The 12,872-nt window shown below is 56.8% G+C and overlaps 1 protein-coding gene across 3 annotated transcripts in view; it reads right to left on the bottom strand.

Moving 5' to 3' along the window:
* Positions 1–1,924: 1,924 nt before the first annotated feature.
* The window catches only part of Abl1 (ABL proto-oncogene 1, non-receptor tyrosine kinase), a 122,296-nt gene continuing 111,348 nt past the window's right edge, over positions 1,925–12,872 (bottom strand). For 2 of the 3 annotated variants that reach the window (XM_046452026.2, XM_046452028.2), the window contains exons 6-11: positions 12,256–12,433; positions 10,474–10,658; positions 9,130–9,282; positions 7,843–7,932; positions 7,353–7,517; positions 1,926–5,313 (exon numbers count right to left, since the gene is read on the bottom strand). In XM_046452026.2, the coding sequence (XP_046307982.1) occupies positions 3,599–5,313; positions 7,353–7,517; positions 7,843–7,932; positions 9,130–9,282; positions 10,474–10,658; positions 12,256–12,433 (2,486 nt within the window). In that variant the 3' untranslated portion in view covers positions 1,926–3,598. Of the gene's footprint in view, positions 5,314–7,352; positions 7,518–7,842; positions 7,933–9,129; positions 9,283–10,473; positions 10,659–12,255; positions 12,434–12,872 lie in introns of all 3 variants that reach the window. The other variant, XM_058581847.1, reaches the window with a different exon arrangement.

Genomic DNA, 12,872 nt, shown 5'->3' with positions numbered 1-12,872 from the left:
GCACCCAGCCCAAAAAAAGGTTCCTGGGGTAGCTGCTGTGTGAGTAGGAAGGAGTCACCTCCTTTAATTTGGCTCCAGTGTGAAGACGCTGCAGCAAAGAGGCTGCTTGAGACCTCAGCCCTGATGAAGCCCTTGTCACCTGGTGCTGGTTGTCCCCTTGGGAACGCCCTCTCAGACCAGGTCTTGGACAGGCTCTCTAACTAGTTACTATGGCAGGCACGAGGCAGGGGTGCTGGGTGACCACCAAGAAGCCTCAGCTTTTGTGCCCACTGAGGACAGTGACCGACCCTGCTCTACCGAAGGACAACGCGAGGGTTCCACATGGGACAGCGTCTCCAGGAACAGCCTTCACTGAGGTCCAGCGTGCATCACAACGTGTACCAATTCAAGCTGACCATGTTTTGTGGTGACACACCCACTAGCCGGTGACATCCAGGCTGACCCAGAGCTGTCCCCACACCGTGCCCGAGCAGTACCACAGTGGAGCTACAGCTCGCCCCCAGCTGGCTCCTCCCAGGTCCTGTGTGGGCGCCGGCAGGTCGTGACATGGGCCACTCTCGCTGTGCCACTGTTACTCTGTGAGCACCCTGTAGCTTACCCTCTCCTCCCTGAGGAGCAACTGCACCATTTTCAGTGTCTAGGTTCCTGTTCTGTGACAGTGACCGCATCAACAGTGGCTGCCAGCCCCTTGGTGCACTGGGCCCCTGGATGCTTCCTGGTTCAGGGCCTGAGAGGAGGACTCAAAGTCACCCAGACACGCCGCCCCCGTGCAAATGCACATTTTTATGGAGACAGAATATAATTTCTATTAGATTCTGAAGGGGTTCTAGCACCTCAACATGCTTAAGGAACCACGATCTTAGACTGGCAGACCAAACTCAGTGTGGTGAGGTCAGGGGATACGTGGCAGGTCCTCATTTGGGAGACAAGAAGTATATCATGCCACACAGGCACATGGGCTGAGGTGTCGGGTCTCATTTGTGTCAGCTGACTCACACAGATGCCAACACACCTGAGGATGCTGTGACGACCACACAACAGTCCACTTTGCACACAAGGAGCAGCCTCCAGTTGTGGCTGTCACCAGACAGGTCCATGTCTTTTTTTCAGACCAGTCCTGAGGAAGACCCTGCCAGCAGCAGGAAGGCCCCGGGAGGCCGGGTGCCCAACTCCACCCGTGAGCAGCAGCGGCCCACACCTTCTGTGTCTGTGGAGGGAGCAGGGCCTGGGCCCAGTGACAAGCCTGGGGCTTCAAAGGCACCATGAGCAGAAGTGCTACTATCCACCTCCTCTTACCAGTGTCACCCAGCTTGGGTGGAGGCTGGTGGAGGGAGGGTTAGCAGCCCCACCCAGAGGTCCTGTGGAGGTCCCCAAAGGCAGGACACTTGTACTCCTTCTTGTCCACACCAAGAAAGACCGTGCCCGGCATAGATGATGTGGGTGGAGCACATGGGGCTGTGGGTGGGAACAGAAAGTAGGTTTGAAGGAAAAGGAAAAAGGGACCCGACGGATTCACCCAGCCTGCGAGGGCCTCAGGACGCGGCCTCCTCCCCCACTTCAATGACCGTGGCAGCCTGACACAGCCGGTCAGATGGGGCCTGGACGGGGTGTGGAAGCCAACAAGTGCGGGCCAAGGACTCGGAGGGGCCAGAGCGCACAGCACAGCACAGCGAGTGAGTCCTGCAATATCGGCCCCAGGACAAGGGTGACACTGGGCGGGTGGGTGACGCTGGGCGGGTGGGTGACGCTGTCACCGTGGGAACCCGCCACCCCTCTGTTCCATGAAACAATGCTGGACCTCAGCTCAGGAGCCCCAAGCCCACGTCACCCTCCCCACATGCACACAATGGCTTGGAATGACAGGAGTCACAGAACAGAGCAATGTGCCAGCAATTTTATAAACACTTATTTATTTCAAAAATACTACAGAGGAGAGATTTAGATAAAAAAAAAAAAAAAAAAAAACACAGTCATATACAGAAACAAAATGCACTGGACCAAGGGAGAGAAAAGGGTCACCTGGGCATCCAGAAGGGAGTACAGTGGAAACCATTTACACGTCGTTTATAAAAGAGCATGTCTACAAGAGAGTGTGATACCAAAGTGTAAATGCAAAATATAGTGGCACATCATGGAGAGACCAGTACCTCGTGGAACGGGCAGTCGGGGAGCGGGAGGTGTGTGGCTTGGTCTCAAGGCCGCTGGCGGTGTGGTGGTGCCTCCCGGGCTGAGCCACAGCCGTCGGGGGCACTGTGAGGACCCCATGAAAACGACCCAGAGGAAACCATCTTTTCCAGAAAAGTAAAATGTGAGTTTAGGTGGTCGGTGTGCAAGTGGGGCCTCGTGAAGCTACACCTCGCACCCCTCAGCTGGGGCCAGGCAGGCCCCGGCCCGGCCCCCGGGTCACCAGGCTCTGCACTGGGCTCTGGTCCCGGCCAGCCTGGCCTGCTCTGAGAAGACCCTGGGGTTTCCTGCCTGTGGTTTTCTCAACAGTCCCTGGTGGCCCCATGGGAACACTGGGCTAAGTGTTGCTCGTGGTGATTAAATAAAAGATGTGCAGTTGAAGGTGCCTGAGCTGGGGAGGGCCTGGGGGAGCTGTGGCATTCCTTCTGAGCCTGGGGCCTGGGGGCAGCTCCTTTCTGGGTCAGGTGGCTGTGTGGAGGGCAGAGTTTTGAAATGCTCCAGGAGTTCCAGAAGACTACCTTTCACCAAGGGGAGGCCCCATGACAATCTCCTGTGTCTCAAGAGGAGCAGGGAGGGAAGGGAGACTGGTCAGAAACCCAGGCCTTTTGGGGCACCTGGATGTGTGCAAGGGTCCCCTGGCCACTGCAGACCTGCCCAGGCCCAGCCCTGGGCTAGCACCTCCACTTCTACCCCCCTGGGCACCCGCTCAGCACTCAAGCTTTCTATCCAGGATTCGCAGTGCATGTCACAGGGAGCCAGAGCTAGAGGCTGGGACCCAGCGAGGACACAGAGTAAAGACCCCCAGCCTGACACTCTTTGGCTCCCTGCTGTTGGGCCTCCAAGGCTAGCTGGGTTTGGCACCCCATGTTCCCTTGACTCCACAGCCATCCCTTCTGCGAGAACTGGAGAGCTCACCAGCGACTGGAGGGTGGTGCAGCGTGCATACCTCTTGGGGACGGAGTTCTCCAGGCAAGGGGCCTTCAGCGTGGAAGGTCAGGACAGCAGGCGGGCTCCCTCCAGGGGCTGCAGGTGACGGCATCTGGAGGCACAGCTGGAGCAGGAGGTCCAGGGAGAAGCAAGGCCAGGGTGATCCTCACAGATGTTCCCAGCTGGCCTGAGAGCTGAGTCCAAGCACCAGGGGGTGACAAGCCTGGTGGGCCCTGGAGTGCCACCTACAGTCCACAGAGAGAGGACTCCACAGATAGTAGGAGAGGTGGCTCATGGGGCCGGGCTGGGGAGGCAACGTGCAGGAGGACAGTTGGTGCACAACATAGGTAGTCAGGCAGGACTCTGTGGGACCCTGATGCCCCCCTGGCGCAGAGCCCTGGGCCAAGTGCGGCTCACTGGTCCTTTGTCAGGCAGGGCAAGCCCTAGCAGGCTGCAAGCAGTTCCGGCTGGTGACCCCTGGCTCCTGCTACCTCTGCACAATGTCACTGATCTCCTTCACAGAGCTGAGGAGCTTGCTGAAGTCCTGCGTGGCTGCGGGGCCACCCCCTGCCGTGGCCGGGCAGATCTGAAGCTCCCGGAGGCTGCTCTCCAGTTTGTTGATGGCCTCTCGGAAGGCGAACTTGTTCCTCATCTGCTGGATGGAATCCACGTAGCTCACGCAGAACGTGTAGAGGTTCTTGCCGGCCTCCAGCACTGCGCTGTGGCTGGCCATCTGCTCAGAGTTCCTGGAGATGGCCAGGCACAGGGCCTCGGTGCTGTCCAGGACCACGCCCTTCGTGATGGTGCCACTGGCGATCCTCTCTGGGGGCTGGCGGGTTTTCCTAAGTGATACGCGGGTTGATATGAGGGGGACAAAGGCCGTGGACGAAGGCTGGTCACCTGCTTGGGCTGAGGATGCTGCTGGCATCACGGAGGGGCCAGGGGCTGGGCTGGTGGGGGTCCCGGGAGGCTTGGTGGCTGATGGTGGCTTGGGCGTGGATGGGAGCACAGGCTTTTTGAGGCCTTCTCCTGGCTGGCTGGGTTTGGTGGTGTCACTGTTCACAGCATCTACAACCAGACTGGTGGCCTTTGCTTTTGCGCTGACGCCCGTGTCCCCTGCTGCTTCCTGGCCTGGGCTCTGTGAGGGCTTCCCCATTTTCCCTGTGGAGGCTGGTGGGGGCGGGGGGGCAGGCTTGAGCTTGGACAGCCTCCCCTTGTCTCTCCCTGGTGACTCGGGGGGGTGCTTGTGCCTTCTCACTCTGGACTCCTCGGCCGGGGCCTTGCTGGGGACCCCAGAAGCACCTGCCCCTGCCCTGCTGAGGGGGGGCGGTGGCTCAGCTGCAGCAGGGGCCCCTAAGGCACTGCCCTTCCCAGCCTCGTCCTTGTGGGGGAGGCCAGAGGAAGCAGCCATCATGACCTGCCGACGGAGGAGCTTTGGGGTCAGACTGGGAGGGCTGGAGCCAGGGCTGGCCCCGGCGCTGTCTCTGAAGACCTCGTCAGCGGCCTCCTCGCTCTTCTTTGCCAGCCGCGGCGGGGGGGTCACCGTGCCTCTGGCCACCTGGTCAGGCCTGTTCTCGCTGGCCCGCTTTCGAGGCAGAGCTGGCTTCTCACTCTTGTGCCCCGCAAATGTGGAGGAGTCAAACTGCCTGCCGGTGGACTGCAGGTCCCGCGGCAGAGTAACGGACCGCCACTCGGTGTCCCTGGCCCCGTGGGGCACGCAGGAGGCCGAGCAGGACCGCAGGAAGCGCTTGCTGGAGCTGCTGCCGGCCTCCTCTTCACTGGCTGCCAGTCGGCTGCTGGTCAGCGTGCTGGACTTTTTCCACAGGTGGGGAGAACGGAAGCCCGAGCCCCCAGGCTCCCGGAAGGCTCCATTGGGGACACCAGCTCCATTGCTGGGCTTCGGGGACTTGGTGGGCTCAGCTGGGTCTGAGGGGGTGGGAGCTGGCACCCCGTTGCTGGTTTCCCGGCCGTCTTCCTCACTGACCGCTCTGCGCTCTGGCTGACCATCCATCTCCCGGAAGGAGCTGCTGCGCTTGGGAGGAGTTGGGGCCATTTTCTTCTTCTTCTTGATCAGGGCGCTGAACAGGTTGGTCTTCTTGTCTTTGGGGAGAAGGCGCTCATCTTCGTTCAGGCTGCCGTCGGGGGCACCGCGCTCTTTTCGAGGGAGCAGGGGAGACACAGTAGGCTCTGGGTCCAGGGGGTCTGAAACACAGGGGAGAGGTGAGCAGCTCCAGGCCAGGAGCTCCCAGCGGAGCCTCGTGGGGTGCGGGCTGGCCCGGGCTGATGGCAGGCTCTGCATCACTGCCCGAGCCAGGCCGCTGGGCCTTTCTCTACTCACCCCAGAACTCTCCCACTTGTAAAATGCAGGACGAGAAAACCCACAGCCCGTGAGGACGTAAATGAGACGATGAAGGCAGAGCTCCCGGACCTAATTTCTCAACCATGCCACCATGGTTGTTAGTCTCCTTGAAGACAGAGGACCCAAAGTGCAGGATGGCCCTGGCCTCCTCGTCTTAACACGGGTTTACTCTAAAGCTCAGAGTCCCTCCAATGTCACTCTCTGGTCAGTAAGAGCAATGACAAGGCCAAGCAAGGGGTCAGATGGTGGCTCTCAGGCAAGCCAGCCAGTGGAGGTTCCCACGAGGTACCATCTAGAGGAGAGGCTGCATACCACAGGGGGACACAGCAGCAGGCCGTGGTGTGTGAGAAACAAGGTGGCCTCTCAGGACTTCCCCCGGGCATCCTTCACACATGAACACTGCTCACAGGAGGGCTCTTTCTCTTCTCGGTGGTGCTGGAGGTCACGCCAGGTCCTAGCCCACACTAGGCGAGTGCTCTCCCACTAAGCTACTCCTGGAGCCCCATACGAAACCTGCTTGGTCCTGACCTTGAATGATGGAATCCCCCTCAGAGGTGGCCTCGCGGGGAGAGGCTAGCTGTCAGCACCCTGGGGCTCAGAACAGAGGTGCAAGGGCGTGCCTGTCACAAGTCCAGGTGGCACACAGGCACCTGAATCCAAGACGGCCGAGACGTCCTCAAACTTAAACCAGCAGAAGCGGGTGAAGAGGGAAATTCTAGGGGCCGGAGCTGGGGCTCAGTGGCAGAGCGCTTGCTTTGCACGTGTGTGGCACTGGGTTCGATCTTCAGCACCACATAAAAATAAATAAAGATACTGTGTCCATCTACAACTTAAAAAAATATTTAAAAAACTAAAGAGTGAAATTCTACACATCTGTCTCAGGGCAGGAGAGCCACCTGACATTCCTGGCTCATCATGAGATACACAGCAAAACACCCCTCAGAAGATCACCGATGGGCGTGAATGAACACGACTGTGGACCACTGGGCTTTTAATAGCGCTACCACGTGGCCTCTCCCCTCTGCCACTCCCCCGTCCGCAGTCATGGGACTACCACAGGATGAAGGCTGAGGACTCCAGGCAGTCTGCGGGCCGCAGCCTGCAGGTGGGCGGGGAGTGCAACTGCACATGGCCACTCCTGTGGAGGCTGACCCTTCCAGCCCTTCCTACTGGGTCTGTGGGTTCTGTGGTGAGTAAAAAGCCCTTGCAGACCTCCACCAGAACTGGCTTTATCCTGCCCCTTCCCACTCGCCCAGGCTGGTAGCATCAGGCCCACCACCAGCATTTGCCAGGAGCCTCTGTGAACCCAGATGCCTGGCCCTACTCAGACACCTGGACCCAGTGATCCCCAGCAGAACCAGTCTTCTGACTCTGGAGGCACCTGCTACCTTAGAGCGGAGCCTGGCATGTGCACAGGAGCACTGGGCCAATGTTTGCTAATATCATCCTTGGTAATCTCTTGAGGCCCGCCCTAAACTGATCCCATCTCCGGGGTTCTCCTGGGTAAGTGTGCGACAAAGACACTCTTTTGGAAGCCACAAGGGAGAGGCTGTTCCACAGGCATCTGCTGGCTCCACTCAGCTCGAGTGGACGGCTCCTATTGCTGCCTTTACAACCAGCTGCTCTGTTTGGTCCAATATTTACCACTGCTGCATTGGCCCTGAAAGATGCCTCCAAATGTGGTGAATGAGAGATGCCGAGGCCTCGTAACACCTCTGCCTTCTGACTGAAGCTGACGGCCCCTGAGTGATTCCCAGGGTACGGTGGTGCTGTGCGGGAGGAGAGCCTTCCTCTGTCCAGAGTGGGACTCAATGAGGGACGCCTACTCCTCAGTGTGGGCCCATGCACAGCCTCCTGACAGGGTGGGTGGCTGGGAACGTACCGCTCTCCCCCTGGCCCTTGGAATGGGGCGTCTCGGGCACGTCGGTGGCATCTTTGTGCTCGGCAGCCCTCCTGGAGGTCCTGGTCTTGGTGGGCAGCTCTGGGGCCTGCAGGAAGGTGCTCGTGGCTCCCCGAACGCCTTGCTTCCCCAGTTCCTTTTCCACTTCTGAGAATCACACAAACAAGACCCAGAGCCATCAGCGACAGTCAGCTCAGAACGGGCTCCCCTTTGCCTTTTAAGACACAGTGGGCATCAATGCTGTACAGAGAAGGGATACAGATGCTGAAGGAACAGCACTTTCTGAGCATTTTCCAGAACTCTGCAGGGCCACCAAAGAGCCCAGTGCCAACACCTGTGGCCTGCTTTCTGGGCTCAGAACACTTGCTGACCTGGGCACTTTTGCCAGAGGAAACTAGAGGCTGAAGGCTGAAGCCGTGTCTGGCAGGCCCAGCCCCACGGTCACCCCACTACAGGCACCCTGGGCCTTTACCGTCCGAAATACTGGATTCCTGGAACATTGTTTCAAAGGCTTGATGGATTTCAGCAAATGAGGGCCGGTCAGAGGGGTTCCACTGCCAACCTACAGAGAAAAGGCCAGGTCAGACCATCCACAGCCCTGCTAACAAGTGTGGGCCAGCAACTCCTAAGGGGCGGTCTGGAAAAGGGACTCCAAGCCTGTTATCATATGGTTCTGTCACAAGTTAAAGTGACAAATGCCACTGTATCCCATTATAGACATTAAGAATTTGAAAAGACATTACCAATTGTCAGGAACATGAACTGCAAAACCCTAGAGAGACACTAACACTAAAAAACCACATTTATAAATGTATTTTCCCGGCCCCACTGTCATAGGTGTTGAGAGTTAATAAGCCAAACGGCCTGCTCCTATCTCAGCCTTACTTCACGGTTACCCAAGTCTGAAACTTCCTCAGTGGAGAAACACTATTAAAACAAGACCAAACGAGGATGAAGAGCAAAAACACCAGGGTGGGAGCACGTGGCTGCTCTCAGGTGCTCCCGAGGGCAGTGCAGGTTGGCACTGCCTTTTTGGGATGACAACCTGGAATACTTTATCAAAATTTAAAACGCACACAGTTCTTTGAACAATGCAGCTTTCAGACACCAGGTGAGCGCACAGAGACCACACAAGGGTGCTCATTCCTGCCTTGCTTATGGTGGCGAGAACCACACAAGTACACAAACCACCAAAACCCGTCCCCAGAGGGCTGGGGGGACAGATGAAGTCACTGAATGGAAAGCTAGGCAGCTCCACGAAGACACAAGGCAGGGGTCAGGAGAGACCTGATGTCCGGACAAGGAGAGGTGTTCTGTTACGCCCAGCGGAGCACAAGCTGAGGAACGAAGGAGCACACTCCTCACAGACACAGGAAGCACACAAGTGTACCGTCCAAATACATGTGCGTTGACACGGGTGAGCAGTGTGAAACTGCCTGGGTGGCACTGCCTGCAGGTTCGGCCAATGGAGCGCAGGGCTCAGGCAGGCCCAGGAATCTGCACTTATCAGTGACAAGCCTGGGTTTGGTATCCGTCTATCCCATTGAAAAATGAGAACAAAACAACTCAGAGGTATGTCAATGCAGGTGTACAGAGCACTAAAGAAAGTCTCAAAATGTACGTCAAGCTGCTGCCGTAGGGGCTTCTGAAGCACGGGAGCAGAGAGCCACGGGAACCCCACTGTCTGCTGCATGTGCACTCTCCCAGCCCTGGAGTTTCTCACCCCCCAGTCTTTCTAGAACATGCGGGGGAAGCTCACATGCTCGCATGAGTTCGTAGACCTTCTCGGGGCAGCCTTCCGGCCTCTCCATGCGGTAGTCTTTCTCCAGCAGCTCATACACCTGGGACAGGTCGATCCCCGGGTAAGGAGACATGCCATAGGTAGCGATTTCCCAAAGCAGTACTCCAAATGCTAAAAGAAACAGAGACAGGCTCATGGAGAGGCGTGAAGTCTGGCATCCTGTACGGCAGACATCAGAAGTCACCCCTCAAAAGCAGCCCAGGGACTGACCTGCAACCCAGGCCCACGGGGCACGATGGGACTGTCTACTCCCACCACAGACCAAGCCAGGCTGAGGAGAGAGGGTGACCAGGTCAGCCCCTCTGGGAAGCAGCCTTTGCAGGGCCACGGGGCAGAGGGCACCACCCTCTTTCACAGCTCTGTGTCCGCAGCAGGCCACCTCTGGTTTCTGGGTATATGGGATTATCTCTAAGCCCTGGGCTTCCAACTCTAAAAATTTCACAAAATTTTTTTAAAAGACTTGAAATCCCATTTTCCACCAATGGACCAAGGACTCCTTGGAGGAGCATGATTCAGGTCTAGGCCAGGGAGGGGACCTGGACTATCTCACAGTCTCAGACACACAGAGGTGTGGAGGACTGTGAACCATATTTGAATCTCGGTTCAAACTGTGAAAGAAAATATGATTTTTATAGTTTGATTGGAAATTTGAACGCCGGATATTTGATAATATTCAGAAATTCCACCAAGTTTGAGGGCAGCACTGTGGTTATGCTAATAGAACTCATCTCTAAGAGATGATACTGAAATATCTGGTGCAGAACATAGGAAGTCTGGGATTTGCTTCATGACAACGTGGGGCAGGGAGTGGGCAGGGTGGATCACACAAGACCTCCATGAGCCAGTGACCATTACGGCTGGCTGACCGGTACAGGTGCTCATTCTGGCTGTCTTCTTCAGTGTGTGCTTACAGTTGTCTGAACAAAGAGTTCTTTAAAAAATAAACATAGGTGATCGCCACATGAGACTCGAGAAACAAGTGTCCTTTTAAATGCCCAAACCACACTAAGCAAAATTCCCTGCCCAGAGGAAGGTTCTGGGTACCTGTAGGGCCAGCTGGCTGCCCCAGCAAACCCAAGCAGTGAACTGAGAATGACCGCATGAGACGGCACGGACATCAGCAGTCAGTAAGCTATTCTGGGCTACCAGGGTTTGGAAAGAAAAAGGGAGAAAGGAATTTTAAAAGGAGAAAGAAAGAAAAAAAAAATAAGACAGGGAATGAAGTAATGAAGAGAAAAAGAGGGAAGGCAAGAAGCCGGGGTGCAGGGGAGGCACTGAAGGCTCGCCCTGGCAGGGCCTCACCCCAGACGTCAGACTTGATGGAGAACTTGTTGTAGGCCAGGCTCTCGGGTGCAGTCCATTTGATGGGGAACTTGGCTCCAGCATGGGCTGTGTAGGTGTCCCCTGTCATTAGCCGGCTCAGGCCAAAGTCGGCCACCTTCACCAAGTGGTTTTCCCCTACTAGGCAGTTTCGGGCAGCAAGATCTCTGAGAAGGGAAGGAGTTCATCTGTGAGGGCCTCTGGCTGGCTCCAGACCCACCACCACTAGGCAGAGGTGCAACACGACATTGGGAACACGGAGTCTGGTCCCAGGAAGCTTCAGCACGTGCCAGGGGGCAGCACCAGTCCCTCAGCAAACTGCTGGGGCTGGTGCTGGTGCTGGGAGCACGCCCTCTGGGCCTGTGACCTGGACCAAGTTAATTACTTTGGGACTCAGCCATAAAGTGAAGACAAGAGTAACCATGCTCACCTCTCAGGACTGCTGTGAGAGGTGATAAAACACGTAAAGTGCCTCTGTGGGCACCGAGAACACAGGGGCTTGTCTAAGTGTGGCAACTGCTAGGCTGTGCCAGGCCCAGGGAGCAAGCCCTCAGCCAGACCCCCGAGTGCAGGAAACACAGATCAGAGTGAGCCTCCCACACCTGTCCCGACTCCACAGGAAGAGCACAGTCCAGCCTGCAGCACTCCACTCAGACTGGCTCCCAACTCTCCTCTACTTCCTGGTGCAACCCCGACACACTCTAAAAACTCTCTCTGGCCTAATGCGCTCCCTCTCACCTCAATTCTCCCAGGAAGGTGGGTGTCTGATCTTTGGTTCATGGATGTTAACCATGAAATCCCAGGCAAAGTGGAAGGCAGGGGTAAGGCCAGGCACAGCTCAAGGCGCTGCTGCAGATACAGCTTGGTCACCAGCAATGAGAGAGATTAAATACAGAGGAGTGGTCCTAACAGGATTTTGGTAAAGCACTTAAACTTTGCCTGAATGGAGAGGGGACAAACCTAGCCATGCAAGGCAAACCAGAAGTCAAGAAATCTCAATTTGCAGCATCAGAGGTTTGCTGTGTTGAGTGACAGGAGCATCTGGACTGGGCCTCATGGAGCATGGAAAATCCGCCTTAGGAGGAACTGCAGCATTTCACACGCGCTCTCTAAGAAATCTCATGTAGAAGTTTCACACTTGAGTTAACTGGGTAGGAAAGGCTGACAGTGGCATGGAAAACATCTCACACAAATGACTCTGGCAAAGCCTACCAGGTCCTGTCCTGTGGGCATCCCTCTGCTGAGAAGCCACGTCCACCTGGAAGTGTGACACCATGGCACCTCAGCTCTCCTGAAGGCCTGATGCTCCGGGCCTTGAAGCAGCAGCCCCGAATTCAGGTCTGCACACATGCAGTTCTGACCATCAGGAAATGTCCCTGAACCAGGCAGCAGCAATCTGTGCACTGCTGTAACCATGAGCTCGAATGAAAGCAAGCTGCTGTCAGAAGAGGCATCACCGATAAACCTGGCCTCGGAGGAACAGAGAACGAGCACTCGGTCCCCAAGGGAGCGGTGATGTCAGGAAGGACACCTCCTACGGGCTTCATATACTATTCCACTATCCAAAACGGCTCTGGAGTGACATGATTCTTACTCTGGGGATGAGCTGCTCCACTGGTCCAGGGTCTATCCTGGATGATGCCTAGGGCCCTCTGTGTGTGTCTCTGTTCTGAGGCCTGGGGCAGCCAACACTCACACCAGAGGAGGCGCCTGAGGGCCCCAGGCTGGGCGGCGGGGGAAGGCTGCCCGGCCAGGGTGGCCTACCTGTGGATGAAGTTTTTCCTCTCCAGGTACTCCATGGCCGAGGAGATCTGCGTGGCCATGTACAGCAGCACCACTGCGTTCACCTCCTGCCGGTTACACTCTCTCAGGTAATCCAACAGGTTCCCGTAGGTCATGAACTCCGTGATTATATAGAATGGGGGCTCCCGCGTACAGACTCCTGCCAACAGGACACGGAGGGCTTTGGCATGTGGCTCTGCCCAGCCAAACACACCTGGCAGGGCCTGGCTCAGAAGCAGATTCCGACTCTGCCCCTGTGCCTGGTGCCCAGCTTCTCACATGGTTCCAAGCACCTGCCGCCTGAGACCGTGCTCCTGTGCCAGGGGCGTGGCCACCCTCTTCTCTCAAGCCCAAGAGCTTGAACTGACACAGGCAGAGGCTGCCGGTGAGACAGGAAGGAAGGCCAGGCCCCCACATCCAGGGACCCAGGCCAGGCTATCTGCAATGGTTATGTCACGTCCACGTCCATCTACTTCAATGAGAAAGCGCCTGAAAATCCCCAAGTTTCAGCAGCTAATAAGAGATTTACATACAACCCCCCCCACACACACACACAGTCAGTGTGTGTCAGCTCAAAACCCTAGGGGAGTGCTGCTGCG

The sequence above is a fragment of the Marmota monax genome, unplaced genomic scaffold (genome assembly GCF_021218885.2).
Source record: "Marmota monax isolate L192 unplaced genomic scaffold, Marmota_monax_Labrador192_F-V1.1 WCK01_AAM20220418_F8-fsc00020, whole genome shotgun sequence".
Lineage (NCBI taxonomy): Eukaryota > Metazoa > Chordata > Mammalia > Rodentia > Sciuridae > Marmota > Marmota monax.
The sequence above is the reverse complement of the archived record's forward strand: the minus strand, read 5'-3'. Positions and strand labels throughout refer to the sequence as shown.